Below are 15,151 nucleotides of genomic sequence, written 5' to 3' on the forward strand. Positions count from 1 at the left end.
CAGGATAATCTCTATTTTAAAGTCAGCTGATGAGTAAGTTTATCTTCAAAGTACCTCTTGCCTCCTGATGTTACATAACCACAGGCATGACACCAGAGGCACTAGGTCCAAACAGGGATTCATCATCTCAGAAGGGTACTCCCAAGTGCTCACTGAATTTTTACCGTACATCTCTGTCAGCTTCTCTACCTGCTACACCCCATTTGCTTCTTCCTCCTCGACCCTTAGTTTCACTCTGCCACATAATGGCTCTGGACACACCTCAGTTCCCTTCCACACCTCAGGAGAGCTTATCCGAGTGTGCACATAATTCTGCAAAGATCATCCCTTTCCACACCATCCCCAGCTGTCCTCAGCCACCCAAAGGGATCACAAGGAACAAGGCTAATGACAAAAAAATGTGGAATCCCATGTCTGCCATTTCATGTCACCCCTCATGCTCCCTCGGCTCTTGTACTAGAGACCTGAGCAGGACACACGCACCAGAAGCATGAGGGTCAGCAGGAGGTGGCCTCGCCCCAGGTTCACTGGAGCTAGGAGCCCAGTCTCCTGCTTTCCTTGGGGTCTCTTGCCACCAGCAGGACGACTTCACACTCTTCCAATTTCAGAGTCTAATATTTGAATAAGAGTGGTCATGTCTTCAAGCAAATACAGAACTAATGACAGCCTATCACTCACTAGCTTTTGGTCACCAGTCAAATCCACTTTGTCCTCATGAAGGCCCTTTAGAGTTATTTGATGTCGAGGACACACAAATGACTAAAAAGACTGATTTTAGGAGACATTCTTTGTCACTTTTTGTTTTTCATGCTTAAATACTAGCCCTTACCAGTCCTGCCCCTTGAGTGAACTGTTTCTAAAAAGTCCATCCTCAATGGACATATCCTGCCACTCTGACAATTGTCCATGTCAGGCTCTTGAAAGCACACCCCAAAACCACTCTTAAAAAGTTCTGAAGGATGAAACATGGTAGCATAATTGATCTAAATGGGCTTATTTGAAGGACGACACTCACAGGGATGTGAGAAAGTAAGTTTGTTCAAAAAGCAGACACTGCTTTGCCAGTCATGCCTGATCAAGCTTTGTAACCAAGAACATGAACGAAGACTTCCGGTGAATGGGTTCTCCCTTCGTGAAGCACTGGCCCACACTGGGCTAATCTGTGAGGAGCACAGGAGGATACACTGCTCGAAACGCAAGCCCTCCAGTGTGGGAACTGGAGGATCTGGAAAACTCTGAACTGCTAAGCCAATTTAGCAAAATGTTCAGTTTTCTTTAAACTCAAACTTGACAACTTTACTAAAGCACAAGCCAACTGAAATAATTTCCATGGGGATGGTTTCAAATTCACATATTTGTGACCCCTCCTTCCGTATAAACCTGGGCACAAGGCCGTAGGCAGACAGCAGACTTTCGACTCCTTTTACCACTCCCCTCTCAAGGAGTGATAATTGCTCCAAGAGAGCAACAAAATTGTGGTTATTTATGCAGTTTTCAAGTTACCAGGAAGGAAACACTGCTGAAAAAGGGTGAGCCCTTGGAAATTAACATAAATATCTACTACATGTTGGTAATGGGTATTTTCTCATTTAATCCTTGCAGGCCTGAAGGGTAGCATTACACTCACATGAGAACTACAGCTCAGAAGTTAAGTGATCTGCCTAAGATTTCTAAGCAATCAAATGTAAATCAGGATTTAAAGTTTACTCTACCTACCCCCCTCTGCCTCCCAAATGAATAAGCAGATTCCATGGGCTTTTCTCTTCTAGAGGACTCTATAGACAGAATCTGGCAAGTCCTGCGGGGCTGCACCTTCAATGACTGGTGGTCCTATTACATTGAACTTTGAGAAGAGGGAAACCCAGCCTTTCTTACATCACCACCACATGGATGGGGAAAATCTACCAGTAAGAAAGGACAACAGAGCTTTAAGTTACCAAACTCATTTCTTTTTTTATGTTCTAGATAGAGTATCTTCTATAGAAAACCCCACTAAGAAACACTGTAGCAAAGAGGCTGAAAACCTGTCTGTAGGACAGACTGAACTATAACTTGTCAACTATCACCCACTGAGGTGATCGAAATGAAGTAGAATTTATGTATAAAAAAGTTCCAAGCACAGTGCAGCTTGGAGTTCTAAGGAAACTAACCCACAATTTTCCTTGAGCTAGGAATACGGCCCACCAGCTAGTCACTGACAGTTGACTCTTCTTCATCCACTAATCAAACTAGTACTAGACTCAGTCCCTGGGAATGTAAAGCTGCTTGCTGTTAGCCCTTTGATCATTTGTAATTCAAAGTGTGGTCTATGAAAAAGCAGCATAGGCACCACTCAGGAGGTTGTTGGTGATCTCGAAGAATCATTTTCTTCAGTTGCAAAGAAGCATTCTAAAATGAAAATCTGTTATCCCTAAGATCTTAGTGACACAGCAAAGAGCAGAGCTCCCGAGGGGCCTGAGTGCCCACGACCAAAGCGTCAAAGCATCAAGGCCCATCTGGCCAGCCAAGGCCACCCAGAGCACTCATGTTTTCTCCAGACAGCCATTCCTGAGCCAGCTGGGGCGGATCCCACTCCTCCTGACTTGCATCAACACAAAGCAAACCTCAAAAAAAAAATCTTTGTTTGGTTGGCAGCTTTGAATAACTTTCATGTTTTATATTTCACAATTTATATTTTTTATTAGAGTCCACAGTCTGCTAAATAAAGCAGTAACAAGATATTTCGCAAACTATCATACAGTTTAAATCTCAGGAATTTAATTTCATTGAAAAAATTAGGTGCATATTCAAACTGGGTAACCTAAAAATACTGTTTCATCTATGGTCTAAAATACTTTTTTGCAAGGGATTTACTTCCAGCACGAAAAATAATCCCATCACGGTTTTTTTTTTTTTTACATCTTACAACAAAGTTTGCATTGTTAATCAAAATGATCAGTATAGACTAATTCAGTATATATAAAAGAATAACTTTACAAAAAATCCAAGAAAACCTTTCAAATCCATGTTTATTTTCTTTTTTCCTCCTCACATACAGAACCTCCACATACCACATTTTTTTCAGCTATAAAGTCATTTCGTTGGTCAGGTACCATTTCATCCCTAAAACTTTGCTGGCATCAAAATATGACAGTTAACCAGTGTTAAATCTATAAAATATTTACACAGCACAGCACATTAAGCTTTAGACACTTGGCAATTAAACCACATAAAAACAGGACAAGACCCCCATTCTACATGTTCAGAATCAGGTGTTCACGGTCCCTGTCTGGCGACTGTACAATGGTTCCAAAAGGCAGCAGAGGCAACAGGCAGTTACTTCAGAGGACATTGAACACTGTGATCTGGAAGCACGTTATGATGTTACCCTAGTGTCATGTACCACCCCACCTTTCTCTAAGGTGGTCTCATAATTCTAGAATGTCAGGTCCAGCTGATACAAAATGAAGACAGACAACACAACATTTACTCTGTGGAGATATCCTGGATATCCTAACTCCTACTATGCATTCATTGTGATTTTAAACACAACTCTTCCTAAAAACTTGTCACGATCATCATGGTTTTTTAGATTGGGTGACCCTTCAATCTTGCACTCGACTGTTAATTCTTTTGTGGGACTAGCACCAATGCCGACCTGGACAGCAACTAATGGCTGGAGATACCTCACCTGGCAAACAAAGGAAAACACATTAATTCAAATACTGTAGTAACTTCATTTACACTTTATCAAAAGTTGATTTATTCTGTAAAAATTTAAAACCTTAAAAGATCTTAACCTATTAGATTTAACATTTTCTATTCTCTACCTCTTTTCTTAAAACTGGATGTTCATTTATTTTCACTTAATTTTTATTGATAAAATGGCTATGGTTTATGGCTATGAATTTTCCTCTGAATACTGCTTGAAATGTATCCCATGGGTTGTAATTATGTTGTTTCATTATTTTTTAGATATTCTATAATCTTGGTTTGAATTTCCCCTTTCACTCAAGAGTTGTTTGATGTACGGTTTCCTTTGGAAGAAAGCTAATAATTTCTAGTTATTGCACTGTGATCAGAAATTATCATTTCTAATATATTTCTACTTTATGGAACTGTAGGATGTATTTTTATGATAAATTTTTGTGACTGCTCAAGGTTTGCTTGAGAAGGCTATGTATTTTATTATCTATATGTTATTTTTGATAAACATGCATAAGATGTACCTTACTGGTTATTATTTAGGTCTATCCTACTTACGATTGCTGTGTACTTTGGTACAAAATATACTCAGTTGCTTTACTATCATTGTGGTTTCTAAATACAATTCTTCACTAAAAGGAACTAGGGACTGATTCTAGGGCTGCGACAGGGAAAGTAAGAGATGAACCTGGAATATCTTGTGGTGCCAGAAAGTAATGAAATGCTCAAAGAATCATGGAAGTATGTCAAAAGGACAGAGGAGCTAGCCTGGATGTCTCCCACCAGCCAAATCTGGGACAATTTCAGCACCAAAATAAATGATAACAGATTATACCCCTGAATAAAATAAGAATCCATGGACATATATGGATATAAATAAAGGGTGGAGAGGAAATTAGAAAAACATTTGGGAACAATCCTATTATTAACTGATTCAGGCAAGAATTAACAAATTCTAAGGCTATGGGAAAAACAGAATTTAGAAAATATTCTCAAGTATTTTATATTTATTGATTACAAAGGAAAACATAATATCTTTACAGTGGAGAAACCTGGCTCACAGCACCTTTATGTGTTCAGGATTACCATCACCACTATTGGAACTAATCAACACAACATCCCTCCTGACATGCTATTCTAGAACATAACATTACCTCTGAGGCACACTTGCCAAAAATGCACACCCTAAATTTAATCATGAAAAACAGCAGACAAACCGAAAAGGAAAAAATTACATATAAATGAAGATTGGTAAGACAATTGAGGTAAAACGTGAACATTTGGGTAATCTGAGTAAAGGGTCTAGAGAAATTTTCTACTATTCTAGCCACTTTAAATTATAAAGCATTTCGAAATAAAAAGTTTTATAAGTATACATACAGTATGACATAAATTTTATAAAATGATATTTATATATAATATAAACTTAAAGGAAAAATATGGAAGAAATTAGACTATAATAGTTATCTCTGGGTAACAAGTTTTATTTCTTTACTACTTCTCTACATTCTCTAAACAAGCACATCCTAAATAATGAAAGAGAAAATGATATTTTCTGCTTGGGTTTTATGTTTTGAATTGTAGATGTGGCATCTCAATTTACCATCACCATTTGTATTTAAAAAGCAGAGTATATGATATACAAGTTACAAAGGACATGTGTCTACCTACCCCAGACAAGTGACATGTTAATACAGATGTGCCACATCTGTGACTCCCAAGAATACAACCACTTAAGATCTTCTAAATACTTACATGCAGTTTTTTCCCATAATATGGAAAGTATTTTAAGTCTATATTTCCATTGGGAGGATAAGTTGATAGAGTTATATTTTCATCCTAAAGTTGAAAGCAAAAGAAACCTTTTTTAGGTCAAAAAGCAAATTTAAAAATGCATTTATATTAAAGCAGTATCATTTACAAACAGTATGGGGAGACCATAACGCTGCTTCAATGGCATTAATTACAAATGTATTTCTGAGAAGAGACTTGCTCATCTTGATTTAACCCATTTGACATAAACTATCCTGATTCTTCTTACATTTCCTGGTATATCCTATATGCTTCCCATTAGAGACCCTTCTAACTTACAGCCAGACCTACTAATGCACTGTCCATAAAATCTTATTTGCCTTCCAACTACCGAATGCATTCATGCTATTTATTAGGTGTCTCTATTATTCTTAATAAGCAACTTATAAAAATTCTCATGTAACATTCTGAAAAGACCTAATTATAATTCCTATAATTTTAACACATACTAAGTAACAAATAGACAACAATGATTAAAATCAGTGACAAGTTTACTAAGCACTAATTAAAATAAAACCACTAAATGCTTGAATTCTAGATTAGAATAGGCTAATTTCTATTTCTGAAAGCACACATGAAACACTATGGCAAAACTAAGAATCTCTTCGAAGGAGAAGTCCTACCCTTTGCTTAAATCCTTTAACTGTCATGAAGTAGCACATGTATATGGATGAGAAAGGAATACACAGACAAGTGACACAGGGAAGACAAGACAGCACAAAGCACAGTGATGACATCCCACAAAAAGGGCGCATTCTAACAATCCAGATCAAAGGTAATGTGGAAATAGCAAGAGATAACGAGGCTAAGAGAAACTGTAGAATTAATTTTTCAATCGCTATTCAAATACCACCCTAACATTTGTACTCCTTAATTAAAAAAAAAAGCTTTAAGTTTAAAACAGCATTTTGTATCAAAGAAAAAAAAATCACTTTGATATGTGCTTTACTGCATTAATTGCTTTTAGATAATCTATTTTTCCTTAATATATGAGCTTATTTCGAAGAAACACAGATGTTCCCCAAAATGTAAAAAAGAGTTCTTCTTTGGATGATACTTTATTAAATATTTCAGTGTGTACTGCCAGTCATATATCACACTTAACTGATATTTACTTCATTTAGGGTTAACAATCTTTGGGTGGGCGGGATCAATTGTGGAGGGAACTAAGGCTCAGAGGTAAGGAAGGTCACATGCTCAAGATTCCCATTCTTTTCATTTGTACCTAAACCATAATGCTGGCAGGCTTTTACTTAAACTTGTATCTTATACCATATTTGAAAATAAACATTTAGATATTGTAAAATACTGAAATGCATATCTGAATAACGATGAGATACCTTAGGGTAAAGCATACATGTCATGATTTTCTGATAAATAAATGGCACCATTTTGGAAACTCTGAGCAACTAAATCTAAGAGTCTATTAATAGTCACTAAGTTCTATCTACTGAAAACAAAATAGTTTTAAAGTTAACATATTTTGTTTCTTTTATACAGTCATTACCTGTAAACTAAGAAAGAATACATAACAAATGTTCTAAGCAGTGATAATCTCTGGGTAGCACTTACCAATATTTTTCTTTTGCCTTTTTCCAAATTTTCTCAAATGAACATGATTCACTTTTATAAGAAAATACTGAGAAAACTAAAGACAAATATTATGTCTTTTGATGGAACCATCCTTTAATATAAAGGATGCCACCTCTAAGAGCATGTTCTGTTATCTGTGTTTATGCAGTTAATGTTTCCACCTGTTCTATAGAGCCACACCTCTAAAATTTATGGACTCTACCTGATTATTCCTTTGTTATTAAGACCAGGATTTTTCATTAATGTCCCCCCCGCCCCAGCTATTCTAGAAGCCTCAGCAACTTTCTTTTTTTTAAAGATTACCATTGACGTTTTTGTTTTTATTTTTTAAAATTATTATTATTATTTTTAATGCCTACAGCATCTGGTCTTCCTAGGTTGTCTCCCCTCCAAGTACTAACCAGGCCCAACCCTGCTTAGCTTCTGAGATCAGACAGGATTGGGCTTGTTCAGGGGGGCATGGCTTCAGACTCAGCAACTTTCTATTGGGAAAATTTGTAAGCAAGGAGGTTCATAAAGAGTTACACAACACAGCTTTTAAATGTATCCTATAGCCTTAATGTTTTTCTTTTGTATTAGGAGGTGACAGTATATGCTCACTAGAGGATTTATCAAGAAAAGCTGGCTTTGATGTAGCATCTAGTTTTAAGTGAGATTCTAGATTTTTATACAAATTTCCTGCTGAGCTGAATATGGCATAAGGAGATGAACTGTCTAGGTCACACATGTATACTTTAATCCAGATAAGAAACTACAAACTTTCTAACTTTTTATTAAACTTGTTGTTAGTGAGTAGATAATTAAAAGAAACTACCAGAGATACTCTAAAGCAGATGTTCTCAGAGTGTGGGCCTCAGACCAGCAGCATCGCCAACACCTGGAAACTTTAGTTAGAAAATCGAATTTTTGACACACAAATGGCCAACAGACATATGAAAAGATGCTCAACTTCACTAGCTATTATTGAAACGCAAATCAAAACCACAATGAGATGCCATCTCATACCTGGTTAGAATGGCCGATATCAATAGGACAAGTAATAAAGTGTTGCAGAAGTTGTGGGGTAAAAGGAACCCTCATACACTGCTGGTGAGAATGTAAATTGGTAGTCACTATGGAAAACAGTATGGAGGTTCCTCTAAAAACTAAGAATAGAATTACCATATGACCCAGCAATCTCCCTCCTGGATATTTACTAAAAAAAAATTTAAAACATTTATCTGCAAAGATATATGCATCCCGATATTCATAGTAGCATTTTTTACGGTGGCCAAGACACAGAGACAACCAAAGTGTCCTTCAGTAGATGACTGGATAAAGAAGATGTGGCACATATATGCAATGCAATATTACTCAGCCATAAGAAAAGATGAAATACTGACATTTGCGACAATGTAGATGGATCTTGAGATGATCATGCTAAGTAAAATAAATCAGACAGAAGCAGCTGAGAACCATATGATTTTACTCATATATGGGACATAAAACTGAAAGCAACAAACGAACATGACAAAGAGACTTATGAACACAGGCAGTAGGTTAGTGGTTACCAGCAGGAAGTAGGGGAGGAATGATGTAGATAAGTGTAAAAGGGGTCAAATATTTGGCGACAAAAGGAAATGTAACTGTGGGTGGTGAACAAACACAATCTCTCTCTCACACACACACACACACACACACGATGTATTACTGAACTGTAATTAAAAAAAAAAAAATCCCCTCATCCACAGACATGGAATCCCATGTAACACAGCATCTCTGACCTGAGGACTCTATGGCACAGAATTTGGGGAGTGGGCCTATGACTAAAGAATCTGCTGGTCCTATCACACACCTTACTACTCAGAAGCTAGCTGGAAAAAGTATTGGAATGGGCAAATAAATAAATAAAAAGTACTCTATCAATTGGAAAAAAAAAGGGGGGGGGAGGAGAAATGCAAATTTTAGGCCTCACCCCAGACCAACGAAGTCAGAAACTACGGGAATGGGACCCACCAAACCCTCAAAGTGATGCTGATGTGTGATCGAATTTGAGAATCACTTGAGTAAGAAGTTTCTGCCCAAATAAGAAATCCATTCATGGTTATAAGAAATGATTTTTTTTTTTTTCACAAACAACTTTAGAAATGATTTCAATTTAACATTTCAAATAAAATACTTCTGACACACATTTGGAGTTGGAATGTTAATTATTTTAAACAAGGATAAAATTAAATTTAGAACTTAAAAAGTTTCTCCTCAGAACTCTTACCCATCATTTACATATTTGTCTTAGTTGCACTTGCAGCATGGAGAGAAAACAAAAGAAGTTATGAGATGAAAACTGTACAGCACTCTTGAAAAAAATAAAGTAGGGATAAGAGAGAAAAACAATGCTTCTACCTTAAGGAATATGTATCACATTTCATTAAATCTCAGATGCTACTGATATATACCAAGTTATGTACTATTAAGAAAAAAAATCTTATGCTATACTATTAAGACACTACTAATTTTAAGGCCAACCCCGATTTCAGCGTTACTATGCTAGAAAAAAAGTGAACTTTAGAATCAATGAAATATGGTATATGGAACTATAAAGGCAATGTATATGAAATCAAATGGACATGGAAAACAAGTCCTTTTGAATTATCATGAGCACAGAGGGAAGGGCCACCCCCAAGGAACTTAAAAAAATGTAACGGGGAAAATAATGACAGAAACTCATTAAAGTATTGAGATACACTAAAGCTTTAACAGAAGTTGGGTTATTTTTTGAATACTAACCTTTACAATATTAGTGCAGTGTATCCTTGGTTCACCTTGAGGCTTTAATCCAATTATCTAAGGTAAAGAAATATTAATTAATTGAAATATCACAAAAGTATGCAATAGAACTTTTTTGCTGGGGACCAGGGGGGCAAGAGTCGAGATAAAAACTAACTCTGTGTATTAAACCCCATTGCCTGTGCCTTTGACATTAATTTTATTTTAGAGGATTAGAATGGACTTTTCGATATAATAATGTTAGTAATGAACTATCTTATTACTGTCCTGGGGCAATTTAGAAAATAAACCAGGTACCGAAGAACTAACCAAAACATAGTATGGTACTTTGCCACCCCTAAAAGGAGAAACAACCAATAATAACTATTCTTCATGAGAATATATTAGGTCTCAGTCTTCAGTATGTTTCCATAATGCTTCCACAGAGCCTGACCATATTCCACTCACAGCTGTCCTTTCTATAAAATGCACAATACACTGGGAAGAATCCCACAGCACCATTCAATTTCAGGAAACGAGGCTACTTTCACATTTGTATTTGAGATAACAACAGCAATACTATTTTTGCCCAGATAATGACTTTAGAACAAACTATGCTGGGATTAAATCTCCTGCTACACTAGGTACGCACATCTCATTATGGATCCCTGTTTATACCTGATGTTGTCTTCCTGTCATGACCTGCAGGTCAACAAGTATTATCTCAGACCCTCATCATTCAGGTAGGACATGAGAAAGAAAATAAACTCAGAAGGCTGGTCCCATGGGAGAAGGAACTGAAACTTGTTTGCTTTACATGGGAATATAGAGTAGGTTTTCTAACAATCTAGTTGTCCTGAAGACACTTCTAGGAGTTTGGGATTACAAAAGGCATCCCTGTCAAAAGTAAATGAATTTAATTCATCTTAATGAGCTGTATCTTCTAGTTTCACATTACTTTTGGCATACTTTGTTAACCCTAATTCTTAAAGTCTTGCTGAAATATCCCTCAGTCATTTATTAAGCACCTACTATATGTCAGGCAATGTTTCAGAATGATCTCTAGAATGCTGTGGGAAAATCAGGAAACTGTCACTGTCCACTTGGGGAGGGGAAGGAAGGAGAGGCTAAAGGGATGCCAATCTGGGCACTTTAGGATCTAGCTGGCTCTCCCTACAGGGAAACTTCTTTATTTACCAGTGCCAACCTTAGAAGACTCAAGTTTTACTTTTATTAGGGAGGGCAGCAATTTGCTTATTGGATGAATGGTAACTTTAGTGACGTATGAACTCATGATCCTGAGAGGTCTACACCTGTTTAAGAAATTGCCTCTGATCTGAGTAAATGACCAGGAACAACCTTGGAGGCTTCAACAGGATAACTGTATAACACAACTCTGCAGTACAACATTTATAGAGCAGCAAGGTACAGGGGTTAGAGATCACAGAAGAGAAGCAGCTTTCTTTACACAATGACCCTAAGTCATTACCACTCACAGAGAGAGAAAGAGTAAATTAGCTTAATTTGCTAGTGGCTATATAATGTAGGCACCTCTGTGGTACAACATGGCAAAATGCTGCTAACTTGAGCTATGCAACTGCAACACCCCACTGAGCACATTACAATGCAACTTTATTAATATTTCTACTATTTAGTTATACATACGTATACTATAAAATATGCTTTCCTACTGATATTCAGAAAATGTTAAATAAGCCTAAACTTCATATACTTCCCACGGGATTTGAAATTACTTTTATAACGCAGGATCCAAAGATGAGCACTGCACATTAATGAAACCATGCTTTGGGCATGGTGACTAGAACACCTGCCTCTTGAAGAATTAATCAATGCTTAAATGCATGTAACTATCCCCAAAAAGGAAAAGCAGAAGTTGTTTTAGTTCCTAAATCACGATTAGTTCATGAACTATCTAGTTTTTCTTTATTAATTTTTCCAAAGGTCCATTTATACCACTGGTGACCTTTTACATAAACTACCCCCAAATGAGAGTACATTTAATAAATAGTTGCCAGCTTCTTAGTAGAGTATTAGAAAAAAGCAGCAATAGCAACAAATATGTACATACTCTGTTCATTTTCACAAGAATACAAGGGTGTCCTTTAGAGTAGCCAAACTCAGGATCATTCACACCACTGCAAGCTTGAAGTAAGTCAAGAGGGAACCGACATGCAACATAAATTGGACCCTTCTGTTCAAAAAGTGTTCCACTGGGACAGATTGTGAGATTCTTCTGTTCTTCTGAATCATATGCTAAAAAGGAAACATACTTGTGTATAGATCAATCGAAAAAGATCTTAAAACACAACCAAGAATATAGCATCCTTCAGACAACATTCTTCGAAGATAAAAACAGCAATACTAATTAGCAGATAATTTTATGAAAACAATGTTGTTTGTTCCTTTAACTTTTAACAGCTATCTAATGCTCTAAAGTTTACTGCATTTCAATAATGATATGAGCTGGATTACAGATCAATCTCTTGTGTCACCATTAGGTGGTGCCAGCCAAGGCTATAGCATTATCTGAATGGCCTTCTATGTTCCTGGCTCAAGATACAATGGTGAGGACATGAAGAGGCACCACCGCTGCCCTTATGGAGTCTACAGTATAGTGAGGAAGACAGATGTTAAGAACAAAATCATAACTGAAGATATATAGGGCTATGGTGGTCTACACTAAGGGGACTGCAGAGCTGAGAGCTAATGTTAGCTTAGAGAACAGTGTTTTTAGCAGAGATGGAAATATAATAACAAGATCGACTCAAAACTAATAAAGAAGTAAAATGGTTACAACTTAGAGATGAGGAAGAAAGGAGAGAAATATACAATAGTTTTTCAAATGCTTGTTCTGCAAGTGGCAGAACAGTGAACAAGTGAACAAGCCTGAGGTGGTCCCCACTCTCAATGAGCTTAGTATATTGGAAATACTCACTGGTAAGCTGTTTATACGTAGTACAATAGTGCCTCAAAAGGAATTATTGGTGTCGGTAAAACTGGTACCAGATAAAGGCCGCTAAAAGGAATTTAACCAAAACAGAAACCAAAATTTCAAAGTAAATGTATTTACAAGGAAGTGTCAACCCAATTCTTCGAGGTATTAAAAATGGCTGTCTTTATTTTAAAGTGAGGAAGGTCATTTGGAACTTGACTTGTCAAGGACATAAACTGTAAATGTCTCCAAAACAAAATTTGGATTCAATTGTTCTGTTTGTGTCCATCTGTGTATGTCAACATATGTGTGTTGTAAACATAAGATAATTCCCTACCTCTGGATGGTATTATTAAAATTTAACTTGAAGGCATGTGCTTATAAGGATTGAGTATTATCAAATTCTCAGAAATAGAGAAACTAACTCAAATGCTTTTCAAGTTCACATGACGCAAGATTAATCCATAGTAAATAAAAGCTATTTTAAGTTTGCTGGTTTAAGTAAAAATAGACATGTCTTTATTTTGCCTGGGTCTTACAAATATAAGTTTGTGTTAATAACTGATTTTGATAACTATGAAAAATGTTTCTATCCTTGGGTATAAGATCCATTTCCAATACTGCTCTTCTGTGGATATATTAATGATAAATGAGCAGCAGAATAAGGATTATATTACGGTAGAAAAGAGGTTTGGGTTGAAATGAGACCAGAGGTTATAAAATGTTCAAGCTAAAGAATGCTAATTGCTTACTTCTTAGTTTTCATTAGACAATTGAAGTTTTAAGGGTTAAAATCTCAATACATGTAGGAAAACTTTGTAGAACACCTCTAAAGATTTGAAACTGCATGGGAAGCATTGTAAAATAAGTGATAAAAACTTCTAGGGTATATTGTACAGGTGAATAATGGTTATAAATTAAATAGTCAGGGCTAAACAGTCAGGGCAGTTTGGTTCTTCCTGCTACCTGGCTGTCCATTTTTTGTTTTTTGCATCCTTCATGCCTCACTATGTATTCAAACTGAACTCAGATGAAGGAACTTATGAACTGATATTATTGAAAAAAGACATCTTATGTTATCGTCAAGGTTTGACTAGAGTCACTTCAAGAAAATGTCAAGTTGGTAACTGCTTTCTTTCACAAGGAGCTCCCAGGAGACAAAGACTTTAAAGATCATTGACCGCTACCTGGAGATTTTGTTTACTGGAAAGGACATCAAATAAAAGATACGCCTAATCGGAAGGGACTTATTAGGAGCCTAACAGTAAACGGATATCTACTCCTATCTAGGACATCAAAAATCAAGGATTAATATTGCACTCAATCTATTTTGTTTGATTTTTTTTTTAACTATTTGCTAATTATATAAATAATAAGTTATGTTTCTTTGCGTTCTTATACATAGTCCAACTGTTTATGATTACTGAGCATGTATAAAACAACTCTTTTCGTGGCTTATGTAAATGTTATGCTAGATGCTAAATATAGAAAAATGAGACAAAAGTCAAATGTGGGATCATAAAAGTACATAGTATAGAAATGGTCCAAAGTGTTTCTTTGCAATTAAGGCCATAAGACTCGACTGCCTTCCATTTACCTGCCCTTCCCTTTCTGGGAAAAATTCAGCCATAACTCACATCCCATGGTTATGGTATTGCCCCATCCCCAGTGGTCCGCCATTTCGACAAGACATCAATTACTGAAACTTCCTAAGAATAAGACTTCATAGCACTGTGAGACCATGCTGTTCAACCAAATGCATCCTTTTGGATTGATTTATGACCTAAAAGAGGAACTGTGCATGAAAAAGAAGTTCTATGTAAAATAACATCACAGGGTGATGTGATCATAAATTTCTAATTGGTCGTGGTGGGCAATCATACCCCAGGACTATAACTTGTTTAGTGAAGGGTTTTAAGCCAGTCCTGTGTGTGGTTTTTGTGCATCTAGGTTAACACATCTTTGAAATGACAGAAGTAATTCCCCTGGAAGGGGGTATTAACCTTAAAGGGAGCATATAATCTTGTTAACTATCTTGCAATCCCATAGCTATGTTGCTTCCTTCCATCCAAGGAATCTTCCTTCCTTTTCCTTAAATTTAAAAAAAGAAAAAAGTTGCAAAACTTTTTGAGATCTTGTTTCTGGCATATGTTGTTAGTTTGGTTCAAATAAACTCATAAAAACTCTCCACAGGTTTAGAGTGTTTCTTACATAGACACAGGTTACAGTCATATGCCACTTAACGACAGTTTGTGTTCTGAGAGACTCATCCTTAGGCAAGTTCATCATTGTGAGAACATCAAAGAGTGCACTTACACAAACCTAGGTGGTATAACCTACTATACAAGCAAGCTACATGGTATA

The 15,151-nt window shown here is 36.4% G+C and overlaps 1 protein-coding gene across 1 annotated transcript in view; it reads right to left on the bottom strand.

Moving 5' to 3' along the window:
• Positions 1-2,982: 2,982 nt before the first annotated feature.
• Positions 2,983-15,151, bottom strand: part of ATP1B3 (ATPase Na+/K+ transporting subunit beta 3) — a 33,057-nt gene continuing 20,888 nt past the window's right edge. Inside the window, exons 4-7 of the mRNA XM_016141875.2 lie at positions 11,924-12,108; positions 9,856-9,912; positions 5,440-5,523; positions 2,983-3,670 (exon numbers count right to left, since the gene is read on the bottom strand). Of these exons, the coding sequence (XP_015997361.1) occupies positions 3,503-3,670; positions 5,440-5,523; positions 9,856-9,912; positions 11,924-12,108 (494 nt within the window). The 3' untranslated portion in view covers positions 2,983-3,502. The remainder of the gene's footprint in view (positions 3,671-5,439; positions 5,524-9,855; positions 9,913-11,923; positions 12,109-15,151) is intronic.

This window comes from Rousettus aegyptiacus, unplaced genomic scaffold (assembly GCF_014176215.1).
Source record: "Rousettus aegyptiacus isolate mRouAeg1 unplaced genomic scaffold, mRouAeg1.p scaffold_m13_p_4, whole genome shotgun sequence".
NCBI lineage: Eukaryota > Metazoa > Chordata > Mammalia > Chiroptera > Pteropodidae > Rousettus > Rousettus aegyptiacus.